Source organism: Somniosus microcephalus, chromosome 5 (genome assembly GCF_052327205.1).
Source record: "Somniosus microcephalus isolate GS21.2 chromosome 5, FLI_Smic_1.0, whole genome shotgun sequence".
Taxonomy (NCBI): domain Eukaryota; kingdom Metazoa; phylum Chordata; class Chondrichthyes; order Squaliformes; family Somniosidae; genus Somniosus; species Somniosus microcephalus.
The window spans coordinates 282,769,061-282,783,691 of record NC_140991.1 but is presented as its reverse complement, the minus strand read 5'-3'; the positions used below and the strand labels follow the sequence as shown (position 1 = coordinate 282,783,691).

Sequence of the window (14,631 nt, the reverse complement as noted above, 5' to 3'; positions counted from 1 at the left end):
CCCTCGTCCTCTCCCCCCTCCACAAGCCAAGGACCACCAGAGTTTCCAGCAGGCAGACGCCATAGATCTACCCAAAGGGGTGCTTGCGCAAGCCTGCCCGATGCAAATGAGGTGCATTTCTGTAGACCCTTCAAACTCTGGTGGAGTCAGTGCCATAGGGCACTGGCGGGCACGGTCCCAACTTATCTGCTGGGATTGCGACACAAGGAATTTCAGGACCTATGTCTCCATTTATAAAACCCCAAATTGGCTTTATCTACCTGCACTCACACTTTCAAGGAATTAAGTTTTTGAACCCCAGGACACCGGGAGAACTCCCCTGCTCGTCTTCAAATAGTGCCATGGGATCTTTTATGTCCACCCCTCGTAATATCTTCCTCTTTGGCTTGCCGTCATTTTGCCCCATTTTTGTTTGATTTAGAGCTGTTTGACGTGAATTCGGACATTTTTCTACATTAATGGCATTATATGAATGCAAGTTGTTGGTATGTGTTACAGTTGTTAACAGTTTGAATCCGGACAATGTCTCAACAATTTAACAGCTAGATCTTTCACCAGGATTATCACAATAATAGTTTTCAGATGAGTAAAGAAAGAAAGAAAGACTTGCATTTATATAGCACCTTTCATGACCACCTGACGTCTCAAAGCGCTTTACAGCCAATGAAGTACTTTTGAAGTGCAGTCACTGTTGTAATGTGGGAAACGCGGCAGCCAATTTGCACACAGCAAGGTCCCACAAACAGCAATGTGATAATGACCAGATAATCTGTTTTTGTTACATTGAGGGATAAATATTGGCCAGTACACTGGGGAGAACTCACCTGCTCTTCTTCGAAATAGTGCCTTAGGATCTTTTACGTCCACCTGAGAGAGCAGATGGGGCCTCAGTTTAACGTCTCATCCGAAAGATGGATCCTCCGACAGTGCAGCACTCCCTCAGCACTGCACTGGAGTGGCAGCCTAGATTTTTGTGCTCAAGTCCCTGGAGTGGGACTTGGACCCACAACCTTCTAACTTGGAGGCGAGGGTGCTACCAACTGAGCCACAGCTGACGCGGTCAGTCTCAGAAAGCTGTACCGCTACTAGTCAGCATTCAAGAGTAAACTTGCATTTATAAATTTACTTGGACAGGGCCAAAACTTGTAAATGTTTAAAGAAATGACACATAGAAAATGCTGATGTCATCAATTTATGGTTTATGCTCTCTTATTCTAGTTTGCGAAGTTCTTGAAGCAGATATTGTTTTTCTAACTGATGGATCAACAAGTATTGTCGCAGATGACTTCACGCTCATGAAAAGTTTCTTGAAACATGTGATAAAAATGTTCAGTATTGGTCCAACAAAGTTCCAGTTTGCAGTAGCCCAGTACAGCACAGAGCAAGTCGTTGAATTTTACCTGAACGAGACTAGTGTTCAGACTGAACTCTTCGATGGAATTGAGAAAATCACCCAACTGTCTGGAGGAACCCAGACTGGGAAGGCACTTGAGTTTGTGATGGGTTTCTTTGAACCATCAGCAGGAAGTCGAAAGCTGGACGGGGTCCCTCAATACCTCCTGGTGATTACAGATGGAGATTCCCAAGACAGCGTGGTTGACCCAGCCAGCGACTTGAGGAAGGAGAACATCAATGTTTTTGCCATTGGTGTTGGAGCAGTGAATGAAAATGAGCTGCTGCAAATTAGTGGAGCGCCAGAGAGAAAATTTCATATTGAGAACTTTGATGGATTAGATAAAATTAAAAGAAGAGTTGTTCGTAATATCTGCACCCAACCTGCACAAGGTTAGTGGACTTTGCTCAGTGGTACGGCTTTCTAAATGACAGTATTGCATTAAAATTAATTGTAACAATATCCATTAACTATATGTACAATGTTTCTGGTTACCATGAAGGGAAACAGATGTTATTTCCTAACAAGGTTTTATTAATAAATTGAAATAGATCTTTTCTTCTCATTTAGGTTTGCATCAAAGATCCTGATGCATGTAAATAAGAAAGAGGTAGAACTTTTAATAATAGTAATAGTGCAGTAATAATAGTCTTCAATTACCTTATATAGACTGGGAAAAAACAGAGTAAGGGCAAGGAGGGTGAAGAATCCCTAAAATGTGTACAGAAGAACTTCCTGAATCAGTATGTTTCTAGTCCAACGAGGAAGGAAGCAGTGCTGGATCTAGTTCTGGGGAATGAAGTGGGGCAAGTGGAGTGTGTTTCAGTGGGAGAACATCACATCGTGATCATAATATAATTAGTTTTAAAGTAGTTATGGAAAGGGATAAAGAAAAAATACTCAACTGGAAGAGAGCCAATTTCAGTGATTTGAGAAGGGATCTAGCACAGGTAAACTGGAAACAAATATTGGCCAGGTATGCAGTAATTGAGCAATGGCAGGCCTTTAAAGCAGAGATAGTTCAGGTACAAACCAAGTATATTCCCATAAGGAGGAAAGATGGGGTATCCAAAGTTAGAGTTCCCTAGATGACAAAGGAAATAGTTAAAATAAAACAAAAAAGGAGGTTTATGCCAAATGTCAGGTACAAAATACAATCGAAAACCAGGCAGAATACAGAGAATGCAGGGGGAAATTGGAAAAAGACATAAGAAATTTTCCTCTCGATGTGGCTTGGGGGCGGGACAGCTGCCTTCCGGGTTCCAATCCCGCCCCCAACGATGTCCGACGCACAGACGCAATTTTGCATCAGTTGGCCTTGTTAAGCCCGCCCTGCGGGCTTGCCGGCCAATTAAGAGAAAGTCGATGTCAGATGACGTCAGTTGATGACACGTCATCTGCCGGTTTACTTAAAGGGGCCACGCACAATTTTTTTTGACTGCTCATTTCTCAGTGTTTGACAGCATTGAGGTGCTGCAACACTGACAATCACTGTACAAAGGGTGAGCCCTTGCACGCAGGCTCACCAGTGACTCCCTCCTTAGGCTAGAACAGATGGCAGCTGCAGGTGAGGTTACAGAAGTGATCTGACACTGGTGAGAGAGGTTCTCCCAATGAGGTGGGACTGCACAAACAATTCAAAACTTGTCACCTACAGAAAAGTCTAAATACATAAAAAATGATTTCCCAACATTTCCTTACCTCTGAAACTCACCAGTGTACCATTGGATCCTTCACACCACTTCTGCAGCTGTCATCAATGCACAAACATTACAGTAGACCCACAGCACGCCACACTTACCTGGCGTGATGTCCGGACATCGGGAAGCCTGCAGGAGACCTGTCAAAATTGCAAAAAGCCTCTTAACTGCCTGTTAACAAGCAGTTAAGTGCCTACAATCTTCTTCCCGCCGTTAGGTGTCGGGTCTATGCGCAAATCGGGGACCCGACACCTGGGAAGATTGATTGGAGGTGGGTTGACAGCGGGTTTCCGACCCGCTGTCAGTCTTTGCAATTTTGCCGGTTGTCCCGCCCCCTGAGCACCGGCAAAATTCCCCCCAATGAGAGTAAGATAAAAGGTTAGTGGGTAACATAAAAAAGAACCCCAAAATATTTTATAAAGATATAAAAAGTAAAATGATAGTTAAAGGAATGGTGGAGCTGATTAGGAACAATAAAGGAGATCTTCTTGTGGAGGCAGAGGTCATAACTGGGGTACTGAATGAGTACTTTGCATCTGTCTTCACAAAAGAAGAGGATGAAGTTAATGTTGCAGTAGAGGATGGGGCATTCCTCCTGGCCCACAAGCAGTGCTGGAAAGGCACTTACCTGTTCCATCCAGCTGTCCTTGCCTCCCTTCAGCTGTCAGGTTTCCCGAGGCCTGGGAACCCGGCCGGCCTGTGTTAAAGCTGGATCAGAGACAAAATGTTAGGCACGCAGCCTCATTAAAATATTTAAATGAGGGACCCGCCTTCTGAGAGCGGGTTGGCTGGCCGCCCCTTGTCCCGCCTCTGTTAAAACTGGACGTGGGCGGGTTTGAGGCGGGTTGGGTTCGAGTTTTAAATTTTTGACATTTTAATTTCCCACGCGATTCAAACCCAGCCGTTTTTGGGAGTTGAAATTACCCTCTATGTGTTTATGTCCATAGTAGGACTTGTACACACAACATGCTGTGCCAGAGATGAGTGTGCTATCAACTGAACCAAGCTGGCACAAAAAGGTGACACTTTACCCAGAAGGACCAACATCTCTATTTCCTTGCCCACCAATGAGCAACCGCCTCGCTTAAGCTGCCACTGCAGCCACCACCATCTTGGGCAGGGTCTTGCGACGGGCAGCTGGAGTGCCTGCCCATTTCAGGTGGGAGGCTACTTGTAATATGGAATGCCTGTGAAGTACATAGGACCCCAATTGCAATTTCGAATTACATTTCGGCACGACCCGCCCAGCTGCACTAAACAGTGAGTCACTTAATCAGCAGTCTTTAAAGGGCCGCTCACAAAATGATCGAGGAAATGTTTTAATTTTAGGTTGGGCCAGGAGGAACGGGAATGATTCTTCTGGACCCACATAAAAACTATAGACCGCTACCCGGTCTATACGAGGCCCCCCCTGAGATTGCCTCCCGCCCCCTCCCCCCAAAGCTCTAACATTCCCGCCCTCCCAGAACAAGCGAGCTGCAGCAGGGCGTCTGGCGCCCGCAGCTCACCGGCGTAATGTGAATGAGGCACGGGCCTCACCTTGACAGTGAGTAGTTAAAATCAGTGGGTAGGTTTTCGACTTCAGCGTTTCTGAGACTGGAACCATTTTGGGAGTTTGGACATTGCATCCCATCAATAACTTAGCCCACCATTTCCATCATAACTTGTTCGATTGTGACGACTTTAAGCAAACATTGCCAAATAATCCTTTTCTCATTTGCTGCCCGTTATTTTTGATTTCCAGCTTGCACCATAAATGTTGCTGTGGGATTTGAAAGCTCAAATCAGAAGCAATTTGGAAACATACTTGCTGGTCAATATAAACTACAAGTAAAGCTGGACGAAATCTTAAAGCAAATCACCTCTCTAAGTGAAGTCAGCTGCGTCTCAAGTCCCCATTTGAAAATAAGAGTTGGATTTTATAGCCAAAGTGAGAATGATCGGATTGTCCATGAAACCCCATTTGCTGAATACAATTCAAAACTGATTGATAACCTGAAAGATATCAAGGCGGACAGTCAAGTTAATTTAAATGCAAGGAATTTAGAATCGTTTTTGAGGAAGTTCAACGAATCGACCTCAAAAATCAAGGTAATGTTTCCTGTGGGAAAATCTTTTATTAACAACACTCTTTGGTGCATTTACAGAATGGACGTTTAATGATCACATAAAAATGGTTTTGCTTAAAGGAATTTGATAATAGATCATTATGAAACTGATAGGATATAGATGTGATATAAAAGTGTGGCTGGTGAGTTTCATCAGGTCCCATCATTAGAAAGAAAAAGAAAGAGTTTGCATTTATTTAGTGCCTTTAATGTCCTCAGGATATCCTAAAATGGTTCAGAGCCAATGAAGTACTTCTGACATGTAGGGCACGATCTTGCCAGCCCTGGGGAGGCGGGTATGGAGGTGGGACTGCCGGGAAAATGGCAGAATTTAGGGGCGGGTGCCCAACCCGCCTCCACGCCATCTTGCCAGGAGACGGGTAGCCGTCCCGCACCGGGTCCGGTCTCCTTGGAGGCGGGAAGGGATTAAAGCCTATTAACTGCCTGTTAACAGATAGTTAACAGGCAGAAAATAGGATTATCCCCTTTTTGCCCTCACAAGTGCGGGCTTCCCGAAGTCTCCGAAACACGCCAGCTCAGCTCAGCAAGTACTGGGCCTGCAGGGGTCGGGGGGAGTGCAAAAGTGTGCCGTGAAGGTAAGTGATGGGTGCAAGAGTGTAGATGTGTGTATCTGAGGTAAGTGCAAAGTGTTAGTAAAAGTGTACTTACCTTTGTTTCTTCCTGCAGGCTTCAGTCGGTTTGTATGCGGAGAGTCTCGGACCTCCGTGTTGGAGATGACAGATGGCCGTTGCATTCTCAGATGCAACAACCATCTCATTTCTGCAAAAGAAAGAAGGCTGATGAGGTCTTGCATGCAAGACCTCATCAAACTACAGAGAATGTCACTGTTTGACAGCTTCACAGAACTGTTAAACGATGACAATTCATCTGTCAAAAATCTTTGACAGATGAAACGTCATATGTTGACTTTCTCTGCAACCGGCTTTCCCTTAATTGGCCTGCTAAGCCCGCTGGGCGGGCTTTACAAGATCAATCAAGGGAAAATAGTGTGGGTTGGCCACAAATCAATGGAGGCGGGACTGAAACCCGACAAGTGGGAGTCCCGCCTCCAAAAGCTCCCCATTGAGAAAATCATCCCCGTAGTCACTGCTGTGTTGTAGGTAAACGTGGCAGCCAAACTGCACACAGCTAGGCCTGCATAAACAGCACTGAGATTAATCATATGCTGGTGGTTTTGGTTGAAGGATAACTGTTGACTAGGACACGGTGGGACATTTCATACAGATAGGCCAATTTACTTGGGAAATTAAAATGTTGTTACTAGTTCAGATGCCACACTGAGTTACTTCATCTTTGCTTCCATGCATGGGTGCCTGTTACTAGACTTTAGAAAATGGCAAGGCTCTCTTCCACGTATACACAATACCTGAGAATCATGAAGAGCTGCTTTTCTTGCTGTTTCATTCTGTGCTGGTCTGTTGTGTTTTACACATCATATGCTTGTTATTAGAAAAAACAGTTTAAGACTGTGGTGTTCAGAAAACACATGCCATTGGGCAAATGTATCTAAACTTTCTTCTGTTTGAGTTCCATTATTATAGAAAGTATGGTCCCAGGTGGCCGCAATTAGGGAGGTTAATCCAGGCACTTCTTGATTTTTCAGACCACTGATTTTGGCGTGAGACCCGTTTCCGTCCCCATTCCACCCCACGTTCCTCCGTTCCCCTCCTCCATTCAGCAGCACACATGTAAATGAAGTGGATTTGAAGAAATGGCTTAAGTTCCCATAGTTACCACCCCCGTTGCACTCAACAACAACTTGTATTTATATAGAGCCTTTAACGTCCCAAGGCGCTTCACAGGAGTGCAATCAGACAAAAAAATTGACACTGAGTCAAAGAAGGAGATATTAGGACAGGTGACCAAATGCTTGATCAAAGAGGTAGGTTTGAAGCCGAGGAGGAGAGGGATGTAGAGAGGTGGAGCGGTTTAGGGAAAGAATTCCAGGTTTAGGGCCTAGACAGCTAAAGGCACAGCCGCCAATGGTGTGACATAGTAAGTGGTGGGTGTACAAGAGGCCAGAATTGGAAGAACGTAGAATTCCCATTGTGTTGTAGGGCTGGAGGAGGCTACAGAGATAGGGAGGAGTGAGGCCATGGAGGGGTTTGAACAAAAGGATAGAATTTTTAAATCAATGCGTTGCCAGACCGAGACCCAATGCAGGTCAACGAGCAAAGGGGTGATGGGTGAACGGGACTTGGTGCGATTTAGGATTTGGGCAGCAGAGTTTTGGATCAACTGAAATTTGTGGAGGGTAGAAAATGGGAGGCTGGCCAGGAGAGCAATGGAATAGTTGTGTCTGGAGGCAACAAAAAGCATGGATGAGGGCTTCAGCAGCAGATGGGCTGAGGCAGTGGCAGAGACAGGAGATATTACACAGGTGGAAGTGGGCAGTCTTTGTGAGCTAGGGGATATGGGGTCAGAAGCTCAGCTCAGGGTAATTTACAACCAGATAAAAGAAATGCACTAGCTTTCCAGGATTAGCTGATCCTGGCGGAAGTTTCACTTCAAGCTGCCTCTAACCTGGACAACTTTAGCCTGTACCTCAGGTTTGCCTGCATATTTCAGCAATTTATTATTTTTATTTTGCTTTGGTGGGAGGGCTACTGAGATGCACTTTGAATTGCTAGAGCAAGTGTTTCTGTGGTCACCTGAAATTTTTTTGGACCCCCCACCTACAGTGATAGATACTATAGAGCAGTAAGAGTTTTCCTATGGCGAATCCTCTGCACACAACCTCGATGAGGGAGCAGGAGGAGGGGAACAGAAGGTAGCACAGGAGAATGTGGTGTGAAGGAATAAGCAATATACCTATTCAGAAAAATACACCATTCTATAAAAGAATTCTGACTTTATTAAAACATGACATACTAGGTCTGGAAATCTGGAAGCCTCAACAATCTAAAGCTGTAAACAGCATACAGGCTATTGAGATAAGATAAGTTGTTGATACTGAATCAATAGCCTTGTTGAAACAGAAGGTTAAAGGTTCCTGAAGTCTGAAGCTTTGGAAAGAACACAATGGTACACCCTGTTAAGGTGTCCTAAATTACACTTTGGAAAGAATCACATATTAAGAAACATATGCCTTCGTAAAAATGACATCAAATGAAACACAGGAGACATGATTCTGTGTTGCAACCAGCTGAGGTAAATAAGAATTGCATAGATCACCCTGGTTGAGGAGTTTTAATTTACACGTCGTAAAAAGACACAAACAGAAGACCTTGGTAAGAATGACATCAAATAGATGCACCTGCTGGTTACACCATTTTTTATGATAAGCTTTGAACACCTAGGGTAGAGACATAATTCTTAATGCTACCAGCTAATCTAACTGTAAAAATAGCAGAGGTCAGCAGAAAAATGACTAGAGATAATTAGTTTACATCAGCAGAAAACTTCAAAGGACATACCACTTCAAAAGGGTATAAAAATTGAACTTTCAAATGGGATGATAGACTCGCTTGAAGGGGCAAAGCGATTCTCGGCTTCAGAGGCAAGCTCTGTAAGTCGACAACTCTTTGAGTCTCAGGGATCAACGGTATTGGGCTTATACTCACTGGAGTTTAGAAGATTGAGAGGGGATCTCATCGAAACCTATAAAATTCTGTCAGGCCTGGACAGATAGATGCAGGAAGGATGTTTAGGACTGAAATGAGGAGGAATTTCTTCACCCAGAGAGTGGTGAACCTGTGGAATTCTCTGCCACAGAGGGCGGTGGAGGCCAGTTCAGTAAATATATTCAAAAAAGAGTTGGATATATTTCTTAAGGCTAAAGGGATCAAGGGATATGGGGAGAAGGCAGGGACAGGGTACTGAATTTGGATGATCAGCCATGATCTCATTGAATGGCGGAGCAGGCTCGAAGGACCGAATGGCCTACTCCTGCTCCTATCTTCTATGTTTCTGTGTTTCTATTGTATTTGATTTTGGTGGATATTCTGAATAAAACTAAGAACTGTAAAAATGTAGCGAAGATAAAATCTGATAATAAGAATTGTAAGCTTTCTGTTTTTGGAACTGTTAATGTTGCGATTGAAACACCTACTGTAATTACATGTCGGTTCTTTAATAAATCTATATATTTTTAGAATTGTCTCACATAATAGTTCTGTATCAAACTCGCGAACTGAATCTCTGTACGCTCCTTGGTGAGGAGTTGCAGAATTCTGAGGGAGTTTTCCGGACCCTCATAATATCTGGAACGTTACAGTCTAGCTAAACTTATTAAAAGTGCTATCTGGAGGATGGTAACATCTTCAGGTTGTTCCTTTCCTTTAGTGAGAGATAGTCTGGACCTTTAGACCCAATTAAGCGTCTTTAGGATTCGGCTACCTCAAACTTTAGTTAAAGTGAATGTCTGGGGAATACGCCTGATCTGGGGTAGCCCTAAAGGGGCTAGGACTAGTAATTATCCCTTCAGTGGCAGCATGAAAAGAGTGAAGAATTAACTCACTATTACCCCTGACAAGAAGGTCTGTAGGCCCCAGAGATATTATGAGGGAATGAATGAAGAACTTTGCCTTTGCAGATTTTCATTGAGTAAGGATTCACTGAATGACTTGTGCTATCTTTTGCACACTGGCCTGCGGCTCAGATCACTTGCTGAACAGATCTGCCAATGGCCCTCAAAGTGAGTAGAGCTCTCAGGTTTTATGTCACCGGCCCCTTCCAAACTACAACAGATTTCTGCAACATCACCTGGTCACCAATACCAACTTGGGGGAGAGTTGGAGAACTTGTCCATTTCAGAATGACTCCTAAGTATCAGCATAACAGAACCATTGATTCTCGGATGGTGCTGGTTTCCCCAAAGCTCGGGGGGGTGGGGGGTGCAATAGGTGGCACTCATGTCGTTCTGTGGACTCCTTCTGTGAGGCCGTTGAATTTCCTGAACAGTAAAGGATTCCACTCCCTCAATGTTCAGATTATTTGTGACCAGCTACAATAAATTCTCCACCTCAATGCCATATTTTCAGGGAGTTGCCATCATGCGTTTGTCTTCAACAAAACCTACTCCTCGCTCCCAAGGCACATGCCTCCACTTTGGGCGCCAACCTGCAGCAGCTGAACATCTCTACACCAAGGTCTGTTCATCGACTGGAGTGCTGGTTGGGAGGACTAGAGGGTTTCTGAAGGTGGGGGGTGGGAAGCTTGGCTTATTATATGTTATATTATTATATTGTATTATAAGATGTGGCACAATAAGGAGAACATTGTCCTCCGTCTCTTAATAAATGACTCTTTGAAGTGCAGATGATTAAAATGATGGTCTGTTTAAATATAATTGATCTGTAGGTGATGGTATTATTCACGGATGGATTAGATGACGCCTTAGATCAGCTCAAGCAAGCATCACAAATGCTCAGAGAAAATGGTAAATACATCTTTATTTTCAAAGCGGCTTGTTTTGGTGTCATTGGCCCCGATATTATCTGGGAGGCACGTTTGGTGCGGCGGGGGAGGAGTTATGGACAGGAAACCTGGAAGTATGGGTTTCCCGAATGTCCTGCAGTTTTTAATCGGCCAACATCACTCTGTAACTGATTGCTAGATGTTGTGCAGTGGTAAGCTGGGGTGACTTACCTGCAGATGCTCCTACCTTGTGAGGAGAAGGACTTGGAGTTGAATCTACAGGGGGTCTTTTGGTCATCTGCTGTAACTTTGGTGGAAGATCCGCGGAAACCCCGGAGAGATTGCGTTTCCGCGGATCCTCCGCCAAAGTTCATGGGGTGATCAGGAGACCCCTCGCGGTCATTCTACCCCTTCGTACCATCTTACAATTGCTGGGTGCAAACCGCAAGGTCGCAATGTGAGCAACCACAAACATGAATCCATGCCTTGCTACTCTATGGTACAGTACGTTGGCATGTGACACTGGATCACTCTGGCGCACTTGGTTCTGGATCTATTGAGCAGAATAATTAAAAACTCAACTCATGAGTGCATTAATAAATGAATATTTTCAATATTGTGAGCAGTGTGTCACCAGCATTGCTGTTCTTTGATGTCATTAGTATACGATGGGTCTTTCCCTATTGAATGAAAGTTTGATACCAACTTCGAAAAGTAAAAAATGGATGCTTGCATTTTTGACCATTCTATTTGAGGTTAAACCACAGATTAATTTTAAATGGTTCTGACAATTTGGTTGCTTTGATTGGAGAGCTTTGCACAATACAACAGCCATCTTTTTCACCATCTTCTTATCAATAAACGATTTTACACAGCTATAATAAATTGTGTTAGCATCGTCAAGCTGCCTGTAGTTTTGGCCATTGCTCTTCCAGTGGCCTAGTGGGTAGAGGCACTACTGAGTGTAGCACTAAACCACACAAAGCGGAAGGCCCCTGGTTAAATTCCTGCACGATGTTTAGTTAGTTGATTTCAGGGAGGGAGGTGAAGGAACCATCAATCAGAGCCCCTGTTCCTGCTCACTACCTACTGCTCCACCTACCCACTGATCCGGGAGAATAAAAGTTTTCTTTGCATCTCTAGCTTCACTTTAGGCTCGGCAATTTTCTATTGATGCTCATCAGTTCCTCACTCACAGTTTAATTTAATTAGCCAGCATAAATCTAGATTATTCATGCCTACCTGCATTTAAAAGTCTTGAATCCCATCGCCTCCTCAATTTATTTTTATCAATGAAACAATTTCAACTTCATGACTTTCTTTGATCACAATGTGCCAGCTCTATTATAGATTAATAACTCCTATCAGTCAGACACTTCAGTTTTATTCAGTTGTCTATAGTAATGTGTAATAATAAATGGTCATTTTATAATTACAGGAGTCCATGCACTCATCACTGTGGCTCTGGAAGGTGCTGTGAATGTTGATGACATTCCTATTGTTGAGTTTGGAAGAGGATTTGGATACAAACAACAGCTATCAATTGAAATGGAGGATATTGGAACTGCTTTGGTTAAACAAATAGTAAGGGCGCGAAATTCGGTAGCGCCCCGGTTCGGGGCGGTAACACCGGCGAGGCGGGACATCTTGCGCCTGGCGAGGAAGTCCCGCCCTGGCCGCAAATTTTGTCTTACTGCCCCGCCCAGGAAGTGGAGCCCAATGTCGGGCGCTCCACTTCCTGGTGGGGCAGTAACCGAGGCGATGTCGGGACGCGATCGGCAGCGCTCGGCAGAGGCTCTGTGTTTCAATGCCCCTCCCCTTCAGTTAAAGGGGAGGGCCACTGCGCACTCTGCAGGTCGGCCAAAAAGAGAAAATGGCGCGGGTCACAGCCGCACCTCCCCTTTAACTACTGCCCCGCGAGCAGAGGTCGGCCCGGCTTGCGACTCGTGAGGCTGACGCTTACACTGCCCGTGGAAGCCTCGCGGGGCACAGCCAAATTTCTGCTGTGGGGCAGTAAGGGGAGGTGGCGGGGCGATAAGGGGGGTCACTGTGTATGGCGATGATGTCGTCGCCGGAAACGCAGCGACCCGAGGCGCTACCGGCGGAGGAGTGGCACTATCGGGTAGTGTCTCAGCAACGCCCCATCGAATTTCACGGGAGGCGCTTCCCCCGGGTGATAACCCCCCAGAGGCGCTAATGGCAGGCGCAAAGGAGCCGAATTTCACCCCCTCAGTGTCCTTTAGGAAAACAAGACAGGATTGTTCAATATTCTGTATGTTTCTCTAAGCAAATGAAATTTAAGACAAAAAAGACACAATGACACTATTTTTTTGAATTGTTGGTGATTGATCCAAATATTGGTCCATTAAACAGGGGTAATTTACTCTGGTGAAGAATCTGCTGGTCAGTGAAGTTCTAAAACTTATTTCAGTTATCGAATCGGGCCTGAAATTGGGCAGCTTAGCGCCGGCTGTAAAGGCAGGTTTTCTGGAAAAAATGCCATCCACCTCATTTCCGCCCACATTGGTGAGGGCAAAAAAAGAGGCGTCGTTTACCTTTGTCTGAAGCAGGCCATTAACATATTCTAATAAGGGGGTCTAACACTTGCTGCCTCTTTCAAATTTGGCGTACGTCTTAGGCAGCCGGCGCGCGATGTTTACTCTGGGGGAAAACAAACGTTAAACAGCGGCAAATGAAAAAAAGCTAAGTACTTACCGTTATCATCTCCGACCTCACTCCCGACTCCGACCTCCTCTCAATCCTGGCCCCGAGTCCTGACGTCCCTCCCCGATCCTGACCCCGACCTCCAGGCCCTCCCCCAGCGTTTTTGCTGGGCTTTCGGCGCGTCCAGCACTGGCCTTTCGGCGCGTCCAGCACTGGCCTTTCGGCGCGTCCAGCACTGGCCTGAACGCCACAGTAATGATAATCATCAGGCAGCGCCAAATTAAAGGTGTGGCCAGCGATCTTTTTTTACGGGCGCAAGGAAACGTTGACTTGCGGTGGCACCGCCCGTTTTCGGGTCTTAATCGGATTTCTGGGCTGTCTTTTCTTTCACGAATGGATTCATTTTTTTTCCTGAAGCTGCATCAACAGAATTAACTTTACGACGTCAATAAAACAATGACTTTTTTCCCCTCCCCAGAGCGCAGTTGCAGAAAGGCACTGTTGCACCATGTATTGTGTGTGCGAAGCAGAATCAGGGAGGCGAGGTGATCCGGGGAGTCCGGGGACGAAGGTAAGCTGGTTTATAAAACCGATCAGATTCAATGTACTTTTTCTCCAATTAAATGGGAGAATGATGGAATACGAATGTGGATATTTCGACACTTTTATAAAAAGATCCAATGTGAAAGTTTTGACCCCGAAATTTCCATCATCCCGCTCCAGCGGTGGAAGTGCACCGGGAGTGGGCAGTAAATGTACCCAGTGGTGGAAGTGCACCGGGAGTGGGCAGTAAATGTACCCAGCGGTGGAAGTGCACCGGGAGTGGGCAGTAAATGTACCCAGCGGTGGAAGTGCACCGGGAGTGGGCAGTAAATGTACCCAGCGGTGGAAGTCACCGGGAGTGGGCAGTAAATGTACCCAGCGGTGGAAGTGCACCGGGAGTGGGCAGTAAATGTACCCAGCGGAGCAGCACCAGACCACATTCCAAAGTACTGGGATGGGCCAGTCACACCCCCCCCCCCGCGATGGGTACTGATAGGTTCTCGCCATTTTCAGCTTTCAGTAGAAACAATAGGGCTTTCGTTTAAAGAAAGATAATTGATCCCCTCTGGCATTGATTACTTCCGGCTGGAAGAGACTTTCCTGGGGCCTCATCAGGGCCAATGCCACCTCTTGGCTCTCAACTGGTAGTCGTTCCACTGAGGCCTTTAAAGAGTGTGTTTTGGGGGGGAAGCCCAGGAGCTCCCCCCACTCTCGCCCCCCAGAGATTCCCCCTTGACATGGGAGAGGGCAGGCAGAAGATCCGATAATGCCCCTCCCCCATTGGAATTTAATCTAAGGATAGAAATGGGGTGGAATCTTGGCAGAACTAGGTTACGCTCCATTT

General features: G+C 45.5%; 1 protein-coding gene across 1 annotated transcript in view; it reads left to right on the top strand.

The window, feature by feature from the left end:
• Window positions 1-14,631, top strand: part of LOC147117769 (collagen alpha-6(VI) chain-like) — a 133,348-nt gene that overhangs the window by 52,707 nt on the left and 66,010 nt on the right. Inside the window, exons 13-17 of the mRNA XM_085989394.1 lie at window positions 1,219-1,785; window positions 4,838-5,184; window positions 10,524-10,602; window positions 12,019-12,164; window positions 13,723-13,815. Of these exons, the coding sequence (XP_085845520.1) occupies window positions 1,219-1,785; window positions 4,838-5,184; window positions 10,524-10,602; window positions 12,019-12,164; window positions 13,723-13,815 (1,232 nt within the window). The remainder of the gene's footprint in view (window positions 1-1,218; window positions 1,786-4,837; window positions 5,185-10,523; window positions 10,603-12,018; window positions 12,165-13,722; window positions 13,816-14,631) is intronic.